Source organism: Kogia breviceps, chromosome 13 (genome assembly GCF_026419965.1).
Source record: "Kogia breviceps isolate mKogBre1 chromosome 13, mKogBre1 haplotype 1, whole genome shotgun sequence".
Taxonomy (NCBI): domain Eukaryota; kingdom Metazoa; phylum Chordata; class Mammalia; order Artiodactyla; family Physeteridae; genus Kogia; species Kogia breviceps.
In genome coordinates, this window is record NC_081322.1 from 16950084 (window position 1) to 16970732 (window position 20649).

The 20649-nt window shown below is 37.2% G+C and overlaps 1 protein-coding gene across 1 annotated transcript in view; it reads left to right on the top strand.

Moving 5' to 3' along the window:
• EYS (eyes shut homolog) overlaps nt 1-20649 on the top strand; it is a 1724957-nt gene that overhangs the window by 1194829 nt on the left and 509479 nt on the right. Inside the window, exon 28 of the mRNA XM_059083021.1 lies at nt 9673-9902. Within this exon, the coding sequence (XP_058939004.1) occupies nt 9673-9902 (230 nt within the window). The remainder of the gene's footprint in view (nt 1-9672; nt 9903-20649) is intronic.

Sequence of the window (20649 nt, forward strand, 5' to 3'; positions counted from 1 at the left end):
ATATGTATAATACATAATAATTATGTATAATACTATAACAGCAAACTAGCCCAATGTGGAGATCTGTGGCCCAAACCTGTATAACATTCACTTATTCAAAATATTTATTCAGCAGTGACTTGGTCCAGGAAACGTCATAAATGTGCCACCTTCTAGTTATTCAAAAAACTTAAAGAAAAATTCATCTTCTAGAGTTTCCGCCTTAAAGTTCAGCATCTTCATGAGAGGGCAAAGCAAACACAAGTCTGATTTGGGGGAGTGTCTGATACTCAGGCCTCCAATTATTCTCATAGATAAAATTGCAGAGATTATAAGCCTACAGTGAAAAATGACAAGGTGCTTGAGGAGATATAAAAAGCAACACGGGAGAGGAGTTAGCAGAAAGAAGAGGAGGTGACTTAGATCTGCAAGGACCAGATATTTTTATTACCAGACACAAAATAAAAAGCTCAATGCCTGATTTTTTAAGAAATAAAAGAGGGAAATTAAAGTAATGTAAGGAAAATGATACCATGAAAACTGAGTAGAGTGTTTTAAAATATAAGCAAACAGAATATCAAAAAGTAAAAACATAATAATTTAAATTTTAAAAATGGACAAGTTAAACAGCAATTAGATCAGTAAAGAGAATTAATGAACAGCATAATATATCGGAAGAAATTACTATGAATCAAGAGAGAGGGAGATGCAAAAAGAGCTGAGAATATGAAGGATAAAATGAGGAAATTTTGTTTTATGTAATAAATGTTTTAACAGGATCATATAGAGTGAACGTGGGAAAGCTATAATTTTTCCAGAATAGATAAAAAATGGAAGGTCTTCAAATAAAAGAGACCACTGGAAAAAACCTAAGCTAGATGAATAAAAATAATTCTATCCTTAACACAGCACAGTGAAAAACCACTAGCCAACAAAGGCAAAGGGAATTTCCTAAAAGAATCTGGAGAAGAAAGACAAGTTTCCTACTAAAGAAGGAGAATTGGAGTTTAATGTTCAACAAGAACAACAGGAAAACATGAAAAAATGCTCAGAAAGACCTGGAAATCTTATTTGAAAAGACATAAAATGGATCATTATCTATCATATATATTTATCTCCTATAAATTGGTAAGTAAAAACAATCTGAAAAAAGAAAGGAAAGTATGTATCTTAGTGATTTAAAATAGATCAAATGTAAATGACAAATAATAGATTAAAAATTGTTAAAGAAGATGAAAAAACAGTGATAAATGATCATTCTCATTTATCAGATATATAACCAATTAAATTAATAATATTTAATTTTAATGATAATATTTAATGACATTTAATCATGATTTAATTTTAATGAGGGATTGAGGAAAGTAATAATCCAAAACTATTGAGGAGCTTAATTTTGCACAGGCTTTAATAACATATATATTAAAGTACAAATTTAGCATATTTATTTGACCCAACAAGTTTCACCTCTAGATATTTATTCTTCAAGTGTATTCATAAGTGTTCACAAGATATCTGTACAGTGAATTCACTATATTGAAAAAATATATTGAAAATATACTAACAAATGTTTATCTATAGGGAAATGTTTAAATACATTTACACTAAGAACTTCTCCTATTAAAATGTCTAAGCTTTATCTATGTGTAATGACAATAAAAGATCACCAAGATATTTTGTAACTGAAAGTGAAGAAAAAATTGCAAGTCTTTTTTGGCTATAATTTTATTTAATAACAGTATTTATAACATGATATCCATGGCAGAAGCTGGCTCGATTCACCAAGCTAGTTTTTCTGCCTTCCCAGGTACATGGCTAGATTTTTTTTCCCATGTTCCCTTGCAGTGGGCGACCAAGTCCTGGCCTATGCGTAGAGTGAAATGGTGTAAGATCCACCGTGCCCCCTCTTCCTCCTTGTTTATCCTGATTGGCATCTGGGTATTTGCACTTGACGCTGAAGGCTACCTCAAAACCACAGGCTTAGAATCGTGAAGATTATGTCACCCTGAACATCACTGAACGGCCGCAGGGAACAGAACTCCTGCTGACTGAACTCCTTTGCTGACTGAACTTTGTATGAACAAGAAATAAACTTCTGTGTTGCTAGGCTACCAAGATTTCAAGGTGTATCCATTACTGGAGCTAGCATTACCCTTACTAATACAATTTCACTTGTTTAAAATTTGATAAAGAAAGAAAACTAAATTGTATGTCCATATAACTGGATATGTATTTATACAAAATGGAACACAGATGAATTGCCTCTTGGGTGCAGATTGGCATGGGGTCTGGAGGAGAATATGAATGAAAACACTCACTTTAGGTACCTTTTGTGACACTAGTTATTTGGTGTTATTTCTTTAGGTAGATATGTGTATAATGTTGTTGAAATTTAGTCTAGGGAAGAATCAAAGTAATGCTAAGACGATAATTTTGGAACTGTGTCCTAAGGAAGAAATAAGGTAAAAGTGTACTTCAGGGAAACCTTAGGCTATATGAAAAGTGTAAATCACGTAATACTGAAAAAAATTACACTAGAATGTGTTTAGAACATACATTGGACATATATTAAGGCATTGCAAACAGATAAAACTGAAAGGTAAATGGAACCCAATCATTGAAGAATATATACTTTCAATTAGGATAATCTTTGGCATGGGAGTCATAAGAACAAGAACACTGAGAAGGATGGATTAGAAAAAATAGGAACTAAAGTCAGAGGTGCTGACAAAGAAATGTGATCATAAAATTAACAAAAGTTAAAGAAGCTATACAGAAGCTATTTTATTAGTTACATAAAAAGGAAGAGTAGAATTTGAGATATGGAAGGCAAGAAAAAAAAAATCCAGGGTTTTGATGACTCTGAATTTCCACATAGGGAGAAAGCATTCCTCTAAGTCTCATCCAGCTTTGGGCTCTGGAATCAGATCCTGCATGTACTCTGTGATCAAGAACAACCCTCAGTAGGGCTGGCATAAGAAGGGAGAATCAGAATTTATAAAGGGGAGTCCAGCTTTTCAAAAATATCCACTGTAGATACTGAGAAACTGCGGTTTGGAATACCCTGGAGTAAAATATTTTTGTAACTCATGATGATGCTGTGAACATAATCAGGTAAGAATGACTGGTATCAAGAACCCTAACTATGACTATGTAAGAGCTAAAGAATAGAAGAAGATAAATAAATTAATTAATTAATTAAGAAAAAAGAATAAAGATTGTGAGAATGAGAAATGAATTCTTTTAGTGAGAAAAATTGGACAATGTGAAAACAAGACCTATTTAAATTACACTATTATGTTAATAGTGAATTAACTTTTCTTAAAATGTTAAATTTTATTCAATTAATGATTAGGATATGATTCTTGTTCTATTGCATAACGTTATATTAAAGAAAGAGTAAAGCTTGGGGTTATGTTTGTTTCGATTGATTTTTCCATGTATAATTTGTTGCTTTGATATCTAATTCTTATTCTGAGTGGTAAATGAGATTTTTACATGTAATAATAATTTCACATATTTCCTCTTTTAATATAATTATGCCAATTAAATACATTTTAAACAGCAAACTTTTCTGTGTTGTTTTGCACTCAGATAAAATTATTTTAAAATTTATTAAATCAAACTAAATTTGATTTAATAAATTTTAGAGCTAGTGGAAAATGATAATTTAAATAAAACTTTGAAGCCATATTTCAGTAGGGCTCTATTTTATATTAAAAAATCTATTTGATATTATGGTGTTCTCATGATTTTGAAAGTTGAAGTAGGAATTAAATTCTTCTTTGGATTTCTTCCTATTAGCCACCACCATTAAAACATCACTAAGTATTCTTGGCTATCTGCCTGGGAATCAAAGTCCTAATCACTAAGAAACTCAACAGAAATAGGTATAGAGGTAGATATACCTATACATATACATATATATATTCATATAGATATGGGCATAGTAAATACAAGCATGTGAATTTTGATAATACATAAGCAGAGAAATGGATGCATAGAAAGATTGAGTAAGCACTTTGAGTAACTTTTTCAGTTACTCTCAAATGGAGTACTTACTCTCAAATGGAGTACTGCTTACTGGTCTGCCCAGGTGTGATCCAGGATAAAGTAAGAGATATTAGTTAAGCTTGTTCAGAAAACTACTCTTAAAAAGGACTATAGGGAATTCCTTGGCAGTCCAGTGGTTAGGACTCAACGCTTCCACTGCTGGGGCCCTGGGTTCAATTCCTGGTTGGGGAAGTAGGATTCGCAAGCTGTGCAGCGTGGCCATAAATAAATAAATAGTAACTTTTTTAAAAAATAAAAAGGACTTCAAAAAGACTACAAAGAGAATAGTTGAGGGAAATGAAGCAACACTTTGGAATAAGTCATTACAGTTTACTAAGTGTTAATGTAAATAAATATATATCTGTGTTATATACATACAAAATTAAATGCACATAACTCTTCTAAGAATATATGACCCAATGAGGATGTGGTGAAATTAGAATTCTCATATTTTGCTGGTAGGAATGGAAAGTGGTGCAGTTTCTTTGGAAAATAGTTCAGCTGTTGCTGTAAATGTTAAACATGGGATATACGATCAAGCAATTCTACTCCTAGGTATATACCCAGGAAAATGCAGACAATAACTTGGACGTGAATGTTCACAGTAGAATTGTTCATAGTAGGTAAAAGTAAAAACAGCCCCAAAAGACCATCAATTAATGAATGGATAAATAAAATGTCAATGATAAAAGAGAATAAAGTTCTTTTACATGCAAAAACATGGAGGAACCTTAAAAACATCATGGTAAGTGATGAAGCCCAGCACGAAAGACCACATATTATGTGATTCCATTTATATGATATCCAAAATTGACAAATCTATAGAGACAGAAAGTAGGCTAAAAGTGGCGCTGACGGATATGGGATTTCTTTGGGGAATGACAAAATATAAAATTATACTGTGGTGATAGTTGCACAGCTCTGAATCCACTAAAACTTGCATTTTAAATGGGTGCATTCTAGTTTGTAAATTATATCTTGATATAGCTATTAACATTAATTTATGATCTGGATAACAGGGGGGAAAACCTGAAATAATTTAAATATGTTAACTCCAAACTGATAGAATCAGTGATGTATATTCAAACAATATAACACTTTGCAGCTTTTAAAAGGAAGATCAAGAATTGTATTCACTGACAGTGCAGCCTGCTAAGCATAATTTTTAGGTGAAAAAATAAAGAGCAGGGGCTTCCCTGGTGGCGCAGTGGTTGGGAGTCCGCCTGCCGTTGCAGGGGGCGCGGGTTCGTGCCCGGGTCCGGGAGGATCCCACGTGCCGCGGAGCGTCTGGGCCTGCGCGTCCGGAGCCTGTGCTCCGCGGCAGGAGAGGCCACAGCGGTGAGAGGCCCGCGTACCGCAAATAAATAAATAAATAAAGAGCAGAATATTCTAATAGTGAAAAGACAAAGCAGACTGGAATATGAGTGTTTATACTATAATTCTCACTTTTGTAAAAAAAAACAAATATCTATATATATTATTTGTAAATCAGGTTTTTTGTTACCTAGTTTATAACACATTTATTTTACTGATTTTAAAAATCTGTAATGATTTGAAAATTTTTCTTCCCCTTCACTATTAATAACCACAAGGTCAAAATTTCTCTGGCTCAGTTTCTTTCTTTCTTTGAATATTTCATCATGATTTTAAGGATTCTCCTTCTCTACTTGTGAGTGGGTCTTCCAGGATTTACACTTGTGAGCAAGCCCATTCCTCCTTTTAAGAAACTGATGCCAGACAAGTGTCTACTGATAAGAAGCAAACCCCTCAAGCTGCTGCCTGCCTCAGGGGATTCCGTAGAGCTCCTGGAGGAGAGGGGCAAAGAGTAGAGCGTCCTCCCCTCCACTGAGAGCTCCCTCCACCCCTGCCCCTGAGACTAGAAATCACTGTCACATCAAGGTGTCTTCCTCTAAAGATCAGGCTTGATTTTGAATAAAATTAGCATATCTTATTTAATCATTAATTCGTACAGAAAAAGACTCTTGAGCACTTACTACTTGTTATAACAGTGACTGGTCCATCACTGTACTTTTGTCCAAAGTTATCCAAGAGGCAATCAAGCAGATTCTTCAGGCTTATTATTTTGGACATATAGTAAATCAAGTATTTAGTTAAGAAAGACCAAGAAGTTCAATCTTTACAGTACTTTTTATTTTAAAAACAATTTTGAAAACCCTGAGCCTTGATTTAGTTCTGAGCTGTCATACATTCATGATTTTTAGAATTAAAAAGAACTATAATTTTAGTGCTCCTTTTTTACATTTCTAATTATATTAATATGACTGTCATCAGGTTGTGCTTAATAAACATCCACATGTACTTTATATTTTCAACCTTTTACGTAAAAGTAAGTTAAAATTTAACAACCAGAACAAATATTTTATTTCTTTTAAAATATATAATAAATTCAATAAATTTTATTTATTTTAATTCTAAATTCTAAAATAGGTAAATTCATGGCATAATTTATAACTAGTGAAAAAATACTGAAAGTCAAGGACTATTAAGAATAATATATCAGATATAAAATTTGACTGTAATAAGATAAAATGTATCTGGTTAATGCAGTTTTCAAATGTTGATTTATGATTCTGACGTTTTAATTGATGGATCAATTGATAGTAATTACTTTTGTGTAATCAGTTAGCAACTGAAATGTGCAACACATTGATTTTTTCAGGTGAGACATGTGCTCCCTGAGCAGCTACAGTAGGAGAAAGAACTAGTGACATTTAATTCAGTCTAATTTATTCCTGAGAAAAATGTGATTGACTGCAGTTCATGAAGTCCACAGCAAGAGTTAGAGAAAGTGGTGAAATCATTCAGAAACACTAAAACTAAAAATTAAATTAAAACAAGAAATGCTGAGTAATAAATCCCATGTAATTCAAATTAGCATTGCCATTTAACCTGATGGAAGTTACCTTATAGAGGCAAACATATTGTGAGTACAAATGGGGAGAACTACACTAATCCAATAGAATGAAATCAGAGAAAGTTGATTGTAAAGTTACATCAAAGCTGTTAGATTTTATATTATCTATAAAACTAAAGAGCTATGTAATGGAGTTATGAATTGACCCAAAGATAACCAAATTATTTTTACTTGCTATTTGTCTGGTGAGTGGAGTGGTACATTGCATATTTACAAACATGATTCAAATTCATTTGTAAAATATTTATTGGAGAGGTTACTTGAGAACAAGCATTGTTGTTAGGGATATGATGAAGAAAAGAACAAATGGCAGCCCAGAGCAGAGAGAAGAGAGTCAGGCTTAACAACTATAAAAATTAAAATATGGTTATGTCACCTTAAAAAAATGCACAGCATTAAGGGCTGTGAGTTGAGCTTTCAGTGTCTTACTGAGGACAACAGCCTGGGAGGCAGACTCTCAGCAAGCTCTGAGAAACTGTTCAAAGAGGTAAGGGGGGAGCCAGGACATATATGTATCTTTCACTGGGAAAAAAATATGTAGTCAAACATCAGAAGATCACTGCTACTTACAAAGAACAGACACCTCAAATTAATGATTTTAGTGCTTTTCTGTGTATTGGAAGATGCAAGAATCCAGGCTCACTGAAATCTTTCCTTAGATGTGCATCCTAACTACCTGGGGCCAGTATCCAAAGTACAGAATGCTTCCTGTTTTCTCCATCCTGAATTCCCTGAAGGGTGAAATGTCAGTGGGCAACTGCAATGGCGAATGGCTTGATCCTTGTAGAACTGGAACATGGGCAACACTTTCTTTTCTTCACAGTTATAAACTATGATAAACAACATAAAGAAGAATTTCAGGTTGTAAAAGGACTGCAAAACAAAAGAAACTGACCTGCATATTAATATTATTTTGATAAAATGTTTTTATGAATCATCTATTTCACTTTCCTCAGCTTTTTATTCCAGTAAGTTGACATATGAATACAAAGTAGACACAAAAATAGCTGTCTCTAATTGTCACTCAGACAATATTTTTGAACTGACTTCTTTTACCAAGATTTTATCTTTATAACAATGTACAAAATATTTACTCAGATAAATTGTTGATTATTTTTATTGCAGCAAGATTTTTTTACATTTAAAAGATAACAATGATTTTGTGAAGTGAAAATTTCAGTTTGAAAAAGAATAGATACATGTATATGGATAACAATCATTTTGTTGTACAACTGAAGGTAACACATCATTAATCAACTATAATATAAAATAAAAAGTTAAAAAAAATTCAAAAGCACTGGTTCTCAAACAACACAAAACACTCAGAAGTACAGTGAAGACATTAATTCAACAAATACTTAATAAAGTCTCTACTAAGAATAGGGAATTCTGACCAAATGAGGAATCTGTGTGGGGAAGAAAGATGGACAAAATAGTGACCGGTGTACATACAACCTAGTAGAAGTATGTACATAAAATAATAATACTACAAGCAGGTGGGAAATATTCTAGCAGTGGTACAATGACATCATGGAATTGTAGAAAGGCGAGAAACATCAATTTCACCTTGGTGGGCTAAGAGCAACCAACAAGGCTATGTTGAGGAAATGATGGAGATATTGACTTGGCACTTTAGATGACATATACACAGAAATAGAGGAACAACAATGCATAGAAAGTGGTTTAAACAAACTTCAAAAATTAGGAAAGTCCGGGTCTTTAAGGAATAGTAATCTCATTTGATTTGAGAGAAGTTAAGGTACTTATTAGGAATCATGATAAAATAGGCTGGAAAGCAGAGAGGAATTCGATTATCAAGAGGCTTTGAATGTAAAAGTTAGGAATTTCAATTTACAGTAATTCAAAGGAAATGGGTTTCTGTTCATTAGTTTTTAGGGAAGAAAAAAATTAAACTGGCTGTAAAATTGGTGAAAAAAATGAGAGAGTCATTTGTAGCATATCTCTTGGTTAACTCCTAAAATGAATGCAAGTGCCTTTGAAAAATACACATTGCTAGCAATCAACCTAGAAATAATTCAAGTTCACGCAGTTTTACCACTAAGATGTCACATGGCCTAAATTCTTCATCTTAGGCTCACATGGTTTAGAAGAGCTGAAGTAGAACTATGTTTAGCCCCATTTAAGCTAGAGAACTGACTCTCAGGCTTGTACAGGCCGGTGCATTCAGGTTTCTCAGGACTTTGAGGAAATTAATGCAGCTTCTCAGAAGAAACAAGTAGCTTGACTCTACAATTCCCCCACGGTCCCATTTGCAACATTTATAAATCCTACAATTGTAGAACAAACGTGACAATTCTATGTGCCCTCAGCTGAACCTTGGATGACTATTGGTTTTATCTCCTATTTTATTTTATTTATTTATTTATTTATTTAATTTAATTTTATTTATTTGCGTTATGCGGGCCTCTCACTGTTGTGGCCTCTCCCCGTTGCGGAGCACAGGCTCCCAACGCGCAGGCTCAGCGGCCGTGGCTCACGGGCCCAGCCGCTCCGCGGCACGTGGGATCCTCCCGGACCGGGGCACAAGCCCGCGTCCCCTGCATCGGCAGGCGGATTCTCAACCACTGCACCACCAGGGAAGACCCCCCCCCCCTCTTATTATAAACCAAAGTTTCTGTTATTTCTATTTAAGGTCCTGGCTCTTTTACTTATACTACTTTTTTCTGATCTCTGTTTAAATCTAGGTCCCAGGATTCTACGCCGTCAGCAACGTTCGCGTCTGTCGCTCCTCCTGGGGCCGCGGGAGGGACCGGTTCCCCGGGGGCCTCGCTCGTCCCCAGCGCAGCGTCGGCCACGTGCCAAGGGCACGTATGTCACCACGGGGGCACCTGCCGCACCGTCCTCCTCCCTGGGGACGTCTTCTCCTTCCAGTGCGACTGTCCGCTCCATTTCACCGGCCGGTTCTGTGAACGAGGTAACCAATCTCCACTATCCTCCTGTATTTCCTTTTTAAAACTTCTCCAGAGGGTGGAAAACAATAGAAACCTATCATCAACACATTGATGGCTATTAGCACAAACAAGAAACATCTGTATACTTTTATTTAAAAACGCATTCTGATAGAACATTTTCAGTTCAGTATTGCAGAGCCAACAATATAGTTTTTTTTTTTTCATTAGAACTGCCATTCAGAGTACATTTGCAATCGTCGCACAACATAGGAGTTAAAATTCAAATGTGTTATTTAGGGAGTTTCTTTAAAGTTATGGTGCATCCATCCTTTGTCACCATAGAAACAAGTTCAAATTAACATTATTTTATTGCTTAATTGTTAATCAAATCGCTTTTTTATATTTCAAAAGCAGATCCCCATATTGAAATTATTTTGGCGTTTAAGAAGAGCGCTTTATTTTTCTGATGCTTAAGAGTACGGCTTTAGCATTAATGAAGCTATTGATGAATCAAAAGAAAATTCCCCTTTTGTCAACATCTAATGGCCTCCTAAGAGTGTCTCAGTTAATTAAAGCAGTGCTGGGCAAGACAGCCAGAAATGCCCCGGGCAGATGAACTACGCATTAGGTCCTGATGCAGCTGGCCAGTCCCTGCAGGAAGCCTGCAGAGTGTCATTCTTTTCTATGTAAAATTGACCACTAGTTCTAAATTGGGGGAGGGGGAGGGATTACTACTGGGTGATGATTCAGAAGGCAGAGAATTTCACTGCTTCTCCGAGACTGTGTTAAATAACTCTTTTTTTTAAATACCAAAATGTGGGACGTCCAAAAGAGAATTCAAAGGTATACATATGTGTTATTCAGCTCTCCTTCCCAAACAATTTTGTGTGACTGCTATGAATGCGTTGCTGTTTAGCCAGGGAAGCAAGGAAGCACTATCAAAAGCACAGAAATGGAAACATGGTCTATTTTCATGTTCATTGTAAAAACGTGTCCTTAAAGTCTATTTTTTAACTGTTAATGGTTTTGAAGACACATCACTATTGCTTGATTTTTGAGTGAATATTTTATATGTCTGCAAAATACCATGAGACAGGCATCTTTTGCTGCCATCTGAGACCATTGGTATTACATACCGTGAGTGGACTTCTAGGGACATAATTTGGATGGTAAAGATCTTTTAGATCCACATGTAGAACTGAGAGGGTTTTTTCTTTCTTTAATTTCACGGTAGGTAAAGCCTTAGCAAAATACCGTCCTTACCTTTCTTAAAATATACTCTGATATTTTAATTTTTTTTTTTCAATCCGAATTTATTGACAGTGGTGAACTTGATGTTGTGAAAACAGGGGTCCTCAGTTACGGAGTGTGTCCCTTGTCCCCCGTACGGGCCAAACCACAAGTCTTTCCACTGAGCCTCAGTCCTCTCCTCGGACTCCTCGCTCTGTGGCTTTAACACCTGACACAGTAACCCATACTTTCCTCCAGAAAAAGAGAAACCCGGGTTTACCTGGAGTTGAACCCCAGGATTGACCGAGGTTTGTTTGGTGCTTGGGTGGTAGAATATAGGACACTGACCTCAGGAAAAGAAGTGGGGAACTCTGCTCTATATTCACTTTTAGAAATATTTCATTTTTTTCCAACATTATTAAGCACTTTCTACCTTCTATATTTTAACTGTTTTTCCTGTTGATTTCACAGTATTTTTAAAACTAATAAATTGTATGATAACATGGTGCTAAAAACAGATAATCTACCACAGAATATTTATTTCTAAGTGTAAAGTCGTCAGAAAGTGTAAACAAATAATCATTACCAATGAGACAATTGTTTTTCCTAAAGAAACTTTAAGTCAGTTATATCTGAGGTGTATTATACACTAAACAAAATTCATGCAGTAGGACTCTTTAGATTTTTAGATATCATAGTATTATCTATGATTTTGTTGTTGTTCTTGCCTGTTGGGGAAAAATTTCAGTATAAAACAGACTGTGATGAGATGTGCATTTTTAGAATTGAGAATATTATTTCTAATTGTAAAAATTATACCTTTTCCCTTGTTCAACTCTTCTTTTTTTCTTGAAGTGTAGTTCATTTAGAGTATTGTGTTGGTTTTATGTGTACAGCATAGTGATTCCATTTATTCTGCAGATTATACTACATTATAGGTTATTATAAGATATTGCATATAACTTCCTGTGCTATACTGTAAATCATTGTTCCTTATATACATATTTATTTCTAACCATTTACCACCTAAATTCATGTTAAGTATCTTTCTTCTTTCAGTCATGAAGAAAGCCAAGAACAGGTTTGTGTTCTCAATCTAATGCTCTAAATATAAGTCATACTAGCATGCATCTTAGAATCAGATCACAGATGATGACTATTGCCTAAGGCCATGATTCAGGAATCTGGTACCATGACGAGGCTTTTTATATATAGCATTCTCCAGGTTGGCCAGATGCACCATTTCTAAGTGTAGATTTCAATAAAGAGTATCGTATGCCAGCTTCAAAGTATGTCGACTACCTGCTAAAAATCTTGCTTTGGATACACAGTCTCTAAATCTCTCTCCATATATATATATATATATAAAACTTTATTTATTTATGGAAGTATAATTGATTTACAGTGTTTTAGTTTCAGGTGTACAGCAAAGTGATTCAGTTTATATATATATATATATATATATATATATATATATATATACATATATATATATATATATAATTTTTCAGATTCTTTTCCCATATAGGTTATTACAAAATATTGAATATAGTTCCCTGTGCTATACAGTAGGTCCTTGTTGTTTATCTGTTTTATACATAGTAGTGTGTATATGTTATTCCCAAATTCCTAATTTATCCCTCCCCCCCAACCTTTCCCCTTGGGTAACCATAAGTTTGTTTTCTATGTCTTTGAGTCTGTTTCTGTTTTGTAAATAAGTTCATTTGTATCATATATGTTTTTAGATTCCACATATAAGTGATAACATATCATATTTGTCATTCTCTGTCTGACTTACTTCACTTAATATGATAATCTCTAGGTCCATCCATGTTGCTGCACATGGCATTCTTTCATTCTTTTTTACGCTTCGTAATATTCCATCACATATATGTACCACATCTTCTTTATCCATTCCTCTGTTGATGGACATTTATGTTGCTTCCATGTCTTGACTATTGTAAATAGTGCTGCAATGAACATTGGGGTGCATGTGTCTTTTCAAATTATGGTTTTCTCTGGATATACGCCCAGGAGAGCTACCATATCCTATAATATATAATTTCTGAGAATTGTTGTCAGTATTAAAATGCTTAGAATTTACAGATAGATTGCTATGAAAATGATTGCTTAAATGAGTCCCTTATTGAGTACATTCAACATCTAAACCATCCTAACTTCTGCTTTAGGAATGAAACTTGCATAATCTCATTGTGAAGAGTTCTGATTGACCAGACACTGTACTGGGTGATTCATGCATCTTATTTCACTTAACCCTCAGAGTAACCCAGCTGAAGTCAGCTCTCTAAATGACCCCATTTACAAATGAGAAATTGAAGGCCTCTAGCTGTTAAATTACTCCCTTCAGGTCGCACAGCTTGCACGTGGTGGAGATGGGATTAGAAGCCATCTCAGCAGACTCCACAATTCACATTTAACCACTGTGCTCTACTGCTACACTCGTTAGAAAATCAAATTTAACACGACATGGAATTTCTAATTTTTCTCACTCTGTCATGTTTATAAAAATGTATCTTTGCATTAGGGAAAAGAGAGTTTTCTTTAAAAAATCAAATTTCAAAAATCAGAAAAACAAAGAAGTTAATGTTAATCTAATAATTTTTCATGACCACTTAAAATTAAGCTGAGAAGCATATTGGGTGATCTGAAAAGAATTGTATCTGAATGGTAGTATTTTTCCATAATGATTTCAGTAAAACTAAAATGTAGAAAGTAGATTAAGAATATTTGAATTTCAGAAAAATCTAGACATAGATGATGAAAGAACATGACTCTGAAAAATTATATAATTGCAGACGCATCTACATGTAAAGATATTTTCAAAACTGATTTTTCTTCATAGCCTTGCTCCTTTTTCTTTCCAGTGCATATGCTCACCCTGTAAGAGACTGTTAAATTATTTTATTTTAACAACCTTGATTTTTCACAGCAAAATGGAGGTGCCAGTTAAATATGAGTTTTAACTAAAATAGCATTAGATTCGGCAACACAGAGAAAGGGTTTGCAGGGCTGTAGGACTCAGTACTAGTTCACCCATACACATATTTCCCATGTATTTGTCATTACATCATGGGCTCTACTTTATCAAATCATCCATATCTGATCACCTAATAATATTGACTTATAGAATCAGTTTGATTTAATATGTTCCTTTTTTTCTCAACACATGCTATCTTAATTCATATTAGCTGAACCTTGTTGCCTGCTTTGTCATAATGATCCTGCATCTCACCAGGGGAGACAGAAGAGCCTGTATTCTTGCTTTGTTTCAGATGGCTGTGTGCAGGCAGATGGCTGTCCCCTACTGTAAAGTTCAGAGTGACAGATTTAGAATATCAGCGCTTTGTGCTGCAGGAAAGCGTGTGCCTCTGCCTATTAATTGTAGGATTAACATTTTTAAACAGTCCCACACTTTTTAGTGTTCTATAAAACAGTTTTATAAATAGTGTAATAAAGGAGTATTTAAATGCCATACATTAAAACCAAGAAATCATTTATTTGATATCCTGTCTCTGTATGTTCCATATATGCTTAAAGGTCAGCTGCACTGAGTAAATTGCAAATTTAGAAATAAAAATGATAGGTTTTACTAGGTGTTTTGTCTTGTTTGTTTTTTTAAAAATAGACCGCCTGAATGTCTGCTTTGTTTTTACCATAACCGGAACATATTTTAAAGGCATATTAGAGTAGTCTGAATTTATTTGTTAACTATAGTCAGGTAGCTGAATGTCAGATGTTCCAGAGCCAAGGAGGCAGAGATAGTCAGCATCTAATAACAATGATCTATCTCCCTGCCAGAGGACTGATGGTCGGCATCATCAGAGAAGGGCCAAGAAATGGGTGTTGGTCTTTTCAAACATAGCATTCCTGTCTGAAAATCTATCTTTAAAAGCGGAGGGCAACGCTGCATATTTATCAGTAAATGGCAACTGCTGAAATATTAAGATGTTAAGTTGAGAGTGAATGGGGATTGAAGTCAAGGGCAGAGGCTGATAGGAGACAAGACCACCTGTGGGCAGAGACAGAGGGTTCTGTTTCTGTAGCATGGGCAAGGGAAGGCCCCCATCTTCCCTGCCCTCTCACCACTAGTTGCTGCCGTTCTCCACCATGAGCACCATGTTCAGCTGGTAGCAAATGACAGCTCCCTCCTCATCCTGGTGCTTATAACTGTAAAAACTACATGTCCATCAATCTCTCTACTTACATTGGTAATAATCTAGAAATTTCCATCTAGGAAGAGGAGGGAAACATATACCCCTGTGTCCATCAAAAAAAGGATGACATTTATTTTATTTGTCTCCTTTATTGACTTAAATAACAGCCTTTAATTCCCTTACAATTCAACACATCCAATTAAAAAATCCTTAGTTGAACACCTGTACATTAGTACCACACGTGGAGTTGGTCATTAGAGGTGGTGTGAGTATCACATTTTTGTCTTTAAGTTTTCAAGTGGTTGTGAGCATGGAGTGTGGGTTGGGAGGATGCAAGGAAGGGAAGACAAGCCTGACCTGCAGGTCGGCTACCATTCACTACTTACCTCTTTAAAGCTACATAATCTCAGCTCAGCATCACCCCTGTCCCTAGCAATGTCTGCCTGAGGACCTATATTTGTTTTTTGTTCCTTCCATAACTAATTAGCACAACCTAGTGACTTCAGCAACACAAGTGTACTATCTTAAAGCTCCATAGATCAGAAGTCTGACACAGTTCTCAGCAGGTTAAAATCGAGGGGCAGGCAGGGCCGTGTTCCTTTCTGGAGGCTCCAGGGAAGAATCTGTACCTTGCCTTCTGACTTTCAGAGGCTTTCTGCTTTCCTTGGCTCATGGCCCCCTTTATTCTACCTTCAAGGAAAACAATGGTGGGTCCAAACTTTTTCATGTCACGTCACTTGATCTACTCTTCCGTTTCCCTTTTCTACATTTAAGAATGCTTGTGGGCTTCCCTGGTGGCGCAGTGGTTGAGAGTCCGCCTGCCGATGCAGGGGACACGGGTTCATGCCCCGGTCTGGGAAGATCCCACGTGCCGCAGAGCGGCTGGGCCCGTGAGCCATGGCCACTGAGCCTGCACATCCGGAGCCTGTGCTCCGCAACGAGAGAGGCCACAACAGTGAGAGGCCCACTTACCGGAAAAAAAAAAAAAAAAGAATGCTTGTGATTACACAGATTCCCTTGGGATAATCCAGGATCACCTCTGTATCTCGACATTGACTAATTAGCTATTTTAATTCCGACTACATCCTTAATGCCCCTTTGCCACATAAAGTAACATTTGCAGAGATCCTAGGAGTTAGGATGTGGACATCTTTGGGGGACCACTATTCTACCTACCACAGGCCTTGTAGTAATTCCTCAGAAAATATACATAGTCATATAATAGAAAAAGAAGTTTACTGGATGGATATCTAGGGTTAATAGAATAGGGGGAAGCCAGTGAAACCAGGTTGGATAATGCACTCTGAAGGATGCTCTGGTGAGCCAGTCAACAGGAAGTGAGGGCTCATCTGAGAACAGACTGAGACACACCTTCACTGAACAGGGGCTCACACAGCCACCACGTTCTGAGTCACTTGCTCAAGATGCAGAGTCCCATCAAATATTTTGAAATTGTCTAATTGGCAAAACCTCTACCATATTCTAACCCACTGCCTGAGCAGGAGATTAGGAGAGGAACAAGAGGAGTCATCTTTTACTTTGGGCTCCTAACATAGTAACTAGACTGCACAGTCCACCAGGATCCCAAACGATGGGCCTCTTCTCCATTTCCCCACAAAAATATAGTCATTCACAAAGGCTCTTATAGTACACATATGCATGCATGCACACACTTTAAAGTTGAATGTTAATTCTTTCATTAAAAATCTTTCGGATAGAGGAGCTTCAAGATGGCGGAAGAGTAAGATGGGGAGATCACCTTCTTCCCCACAGATACATCAGAAATACATCTACATGTGGAACAACTCCTGCAGAACACCTACTGAACGCTGGCAGAAGACCTCAAACCTCCAAAAAGGCAAGAAACTCCCCACGTACCTGGGTAGGGCAAAAGAAAAACGAATAAACAGAGTCAAAAGAATAGGGACGGGGCCTGCACCAGTGGGAGGGAGCCATGAAGGAGGAATGGTTTCCACACACTAGAAGCCCCTTCGCGGGTGGGGACTGTGGTCGGCGGAGGAGGGAGCTTCGGAGCCGCAGAAGAGAGCACAGCCACAGGGGTGCGGAAGGCAAAGCGGAGAGATTCCCGCACAGAGGATCGGTGCCGACCAGCACTCACCAGCCCGAGAAGCTTGTCTGCTCACCCGCCGGGGCGGGAGGGGCTAGGAGCTGAGGCTCGGGCTTCGGTCGGATCGCAGGGAGACGACTGATGTTGGCGGCGTGAACACAGCCTGAAGGGGCTAGTGCGCCATGGCTGGCCAGGAGGGAGTCCAGGAGAAGTCTGGAGCTGCTGAAGAGGCAAGAGACCATTGTTTCAGGGTGTGCGAGGAGAGGGGATTCAGAGTGCTGCCTAAAGGAGCATCAGAGACTGACCCGAGCCGCAGCTATCAGCGTGGACCCCAGAGACGGGCATGAGACGCTAAGGCTGCTGCTGCCGCCACCAAGAAGCCTGTGTGCGAGCACAAGTCACTCTCCACACCTCCCCTCCCGGGAGCCAGTGCAGCCCGCCACTGCCAGGGTCCCATGATCCAGGGACAACTTCCCCGGGAGAACACACGGAGCACCTCAGGCTGGCGCAACATCACACCGGCCCCTGCCGCTGCAGGCTCGCCCCTCATCCGTACCCCTCCCTCCCCCCGGCCTGAGTGAGCCAGAGCCCCCAATCAGCTGTTCCTTTAACCCGGTTCTGTCTGAGCGAAGAGCAGACGCCCTCAGGCGACCTACACACAGACGCGGGTCCAAGTCCAAAGCTGAACCCCGGGAGCTGTGTGAACACGATCAAAGAAGAGAAAGGGAAATTTCTCCCAGCAGCCTCAGGAGCAGTGGATTAAAGCTCCACAATCAACTTGATGTACCCCGCATCTGTGGAATACCTCAATAGACAATGAGTCACCCCAAATTGAGGTGGTGGACCTTGGGAGCAACGATATATGTATATTTTTTCCCTTTTTCTCTTTCTGTGAGTGTGTATGTGTGTATGTGTGTGCTTCTGTGTCTGATTTTGTCCGAGTAGCTTTGCTTTTACCATTTGTCCTAGGTTTCTGTTTTTTTTTTTTTTTTTTTTTTAGAATAGTTTTTAGCACTTGTTATCATTGATGGATTTGTATTTTGGTTTAGTTGCTCGCTTCTTTCTTTCTTTCCTTCCCCCTTTTTATTTTATTACTTTTTGAATTTTTTTTAATAATTATTTTTTATTTTAATTATTTTATTTTATTTTATATTTTCTTTCTTTCCTTTTTTCTCCCTTATATTCTGAGCTGCATGGATGACAGGGTCTTGGTGCTCTGGCTGGGCATCAGGCCTGTGAATCTGAGGTGGGAGAACCGAGTTCAGGATATTGGTCCACCAGAGACCTCCCAGCTCCACGTAATATCAAATGGCGAAAATCTCTCAGAGATTTCCGTCTCAATGCCAAGACCCACCTCCACTCAACGATCAGCAAGCTACAGTGCTGGACACCCTAAGCCAAAAAAATAGCAAGACAGGAACACAGCCCCACCCATTAGCAGAGAGGATGCCTAAAATCATAATAAGGGCACAGACACCCCAAAACACACAACCAGACATGGACCTGCCCAGGGAAAAGACAAAATCCAGCCTCATCCATCAGAACACAGGCACTAGCTAGTCCCCTCCACCAGGAAGCCTACACAACTCACTGAAACAACCTTAGCCACTGGGGGTAGACACCCAAAACAACGGGAACTATGAACCTGGAGCCAGTGAAAACGAGACCCCAAACACAGTAAGTTAAACAAAATGAAAAGACAGAGAAACAGCAGTTGAAGGAGCAAGGTAAAAACCCACCACACCAAACAAATGAAGAGGAAATAGGCAGACTATCTGAAACAGAATTCAGAGTAATGACAGTAAAGATGATCTAAAATCTTGGAAATAGAATGGAGAAAATATAAGAAACGTTTTAGAATGGAGAAAATACAAGAAACGTTTTAGAGTGGAGAAAATAAAAGAAATGTTTTACAAGGACCTATAAGAACTAAAGAGCAAACAAACAATGATGAACAACACAAAGAATGAAATTAAAAATTCTCTAGAAGGAATCAATAGCAGTATAACTGAGGCAGAAGAACGGATAAGTGACCTGGAAGCTAAAATAGTAGAAATACCTACTGCAGAGCAGAATAAAGAAAAAAGAATGAAAAGAATTGAGGACAGTCTCAGAGACCTCTGGGACAACATTAAATGCACCAACATTTGAATTATAGGGGTCCCAGAAGAAGAGAAAAAGAAAGGAACTGAGAAAATATTTGAAGTGATTATAGTTGAAAACTTCCCTAATATGGAAAAAGAGATAGTTATTAAAGTCAAGGAAGCACAGAGAGTCACACACAGGATAAATCCAAGGAAAAACACCAAGACACATAGTAATCGAACTATCAAAAATCAAATACAAAGAAAAAATATTACAAGCAGCAGGGGAAAAAAAGCAAATAACATACAAGGGTATCACCATAAGGTTAAAAGCTGATCTTTCAGCAGAAACTCTGCAAGCCAGAAGGGAGTGGCACGACATATTTAAGTGATGAAAGGGAAAAAGAACAACCAAGATTACTCTACCCAGCAAGGATCTCATTCAGATTCAATGGAGAAATTAAAACATTTACAGACAAGCAAAAGTTAAGAGAATTCAGCAACACCATACCAGCTTTACAAAAAATGCTAAAGGAGCTTCTCTAGGCAGGAAACACAAGAGAAGGGAAAGACTGACGATAACAAACCCAAAACAATTAAGAAAATGATGATAAGAACATACATATCAATAATTACCTTAAATGCAAATGGATTAAATTCTCCAACCAAAAGACATAGACTGGCTGAATGGATACAAAAACAACACTGTATATATGCTGTCTATGAGAGACCCACTTCAGACCTAGGGACACATAGAGACTGAATGTGAGGGGATGCAAAAACATATTCCATGCAAATGGAAATAAAAAGAAAGCTGGGGTAGCAATTCTCATATCAGAAAAAATAGACTTTAAAATAAAGACTATTAGAAGAGACAAAGAAGGACACTACATAATGATCAAGGTATCCATCTAAGAAGAAGATATAACAATTTTAAATATCTATGCACCCAACAGAGGAGCACCTCAATATATAAGGCAAATACTAACAGCCATAAAAGGGGAAATCAACAGTAACACAATCATAGGGGACTTTAACACCCCACTTTCACCAATGGACAGATCATCCAAAATGAAAATAAATAAACACAAGCTCTAAATGATACATTAAAGAAGATGGACTTAATTGATATTTATAAGACATTCCATCCAAAAGCAAAAGAATACACTTTTTCCTCAAGTTCTCATGGAATATTCTTCAGGATAGATCATAT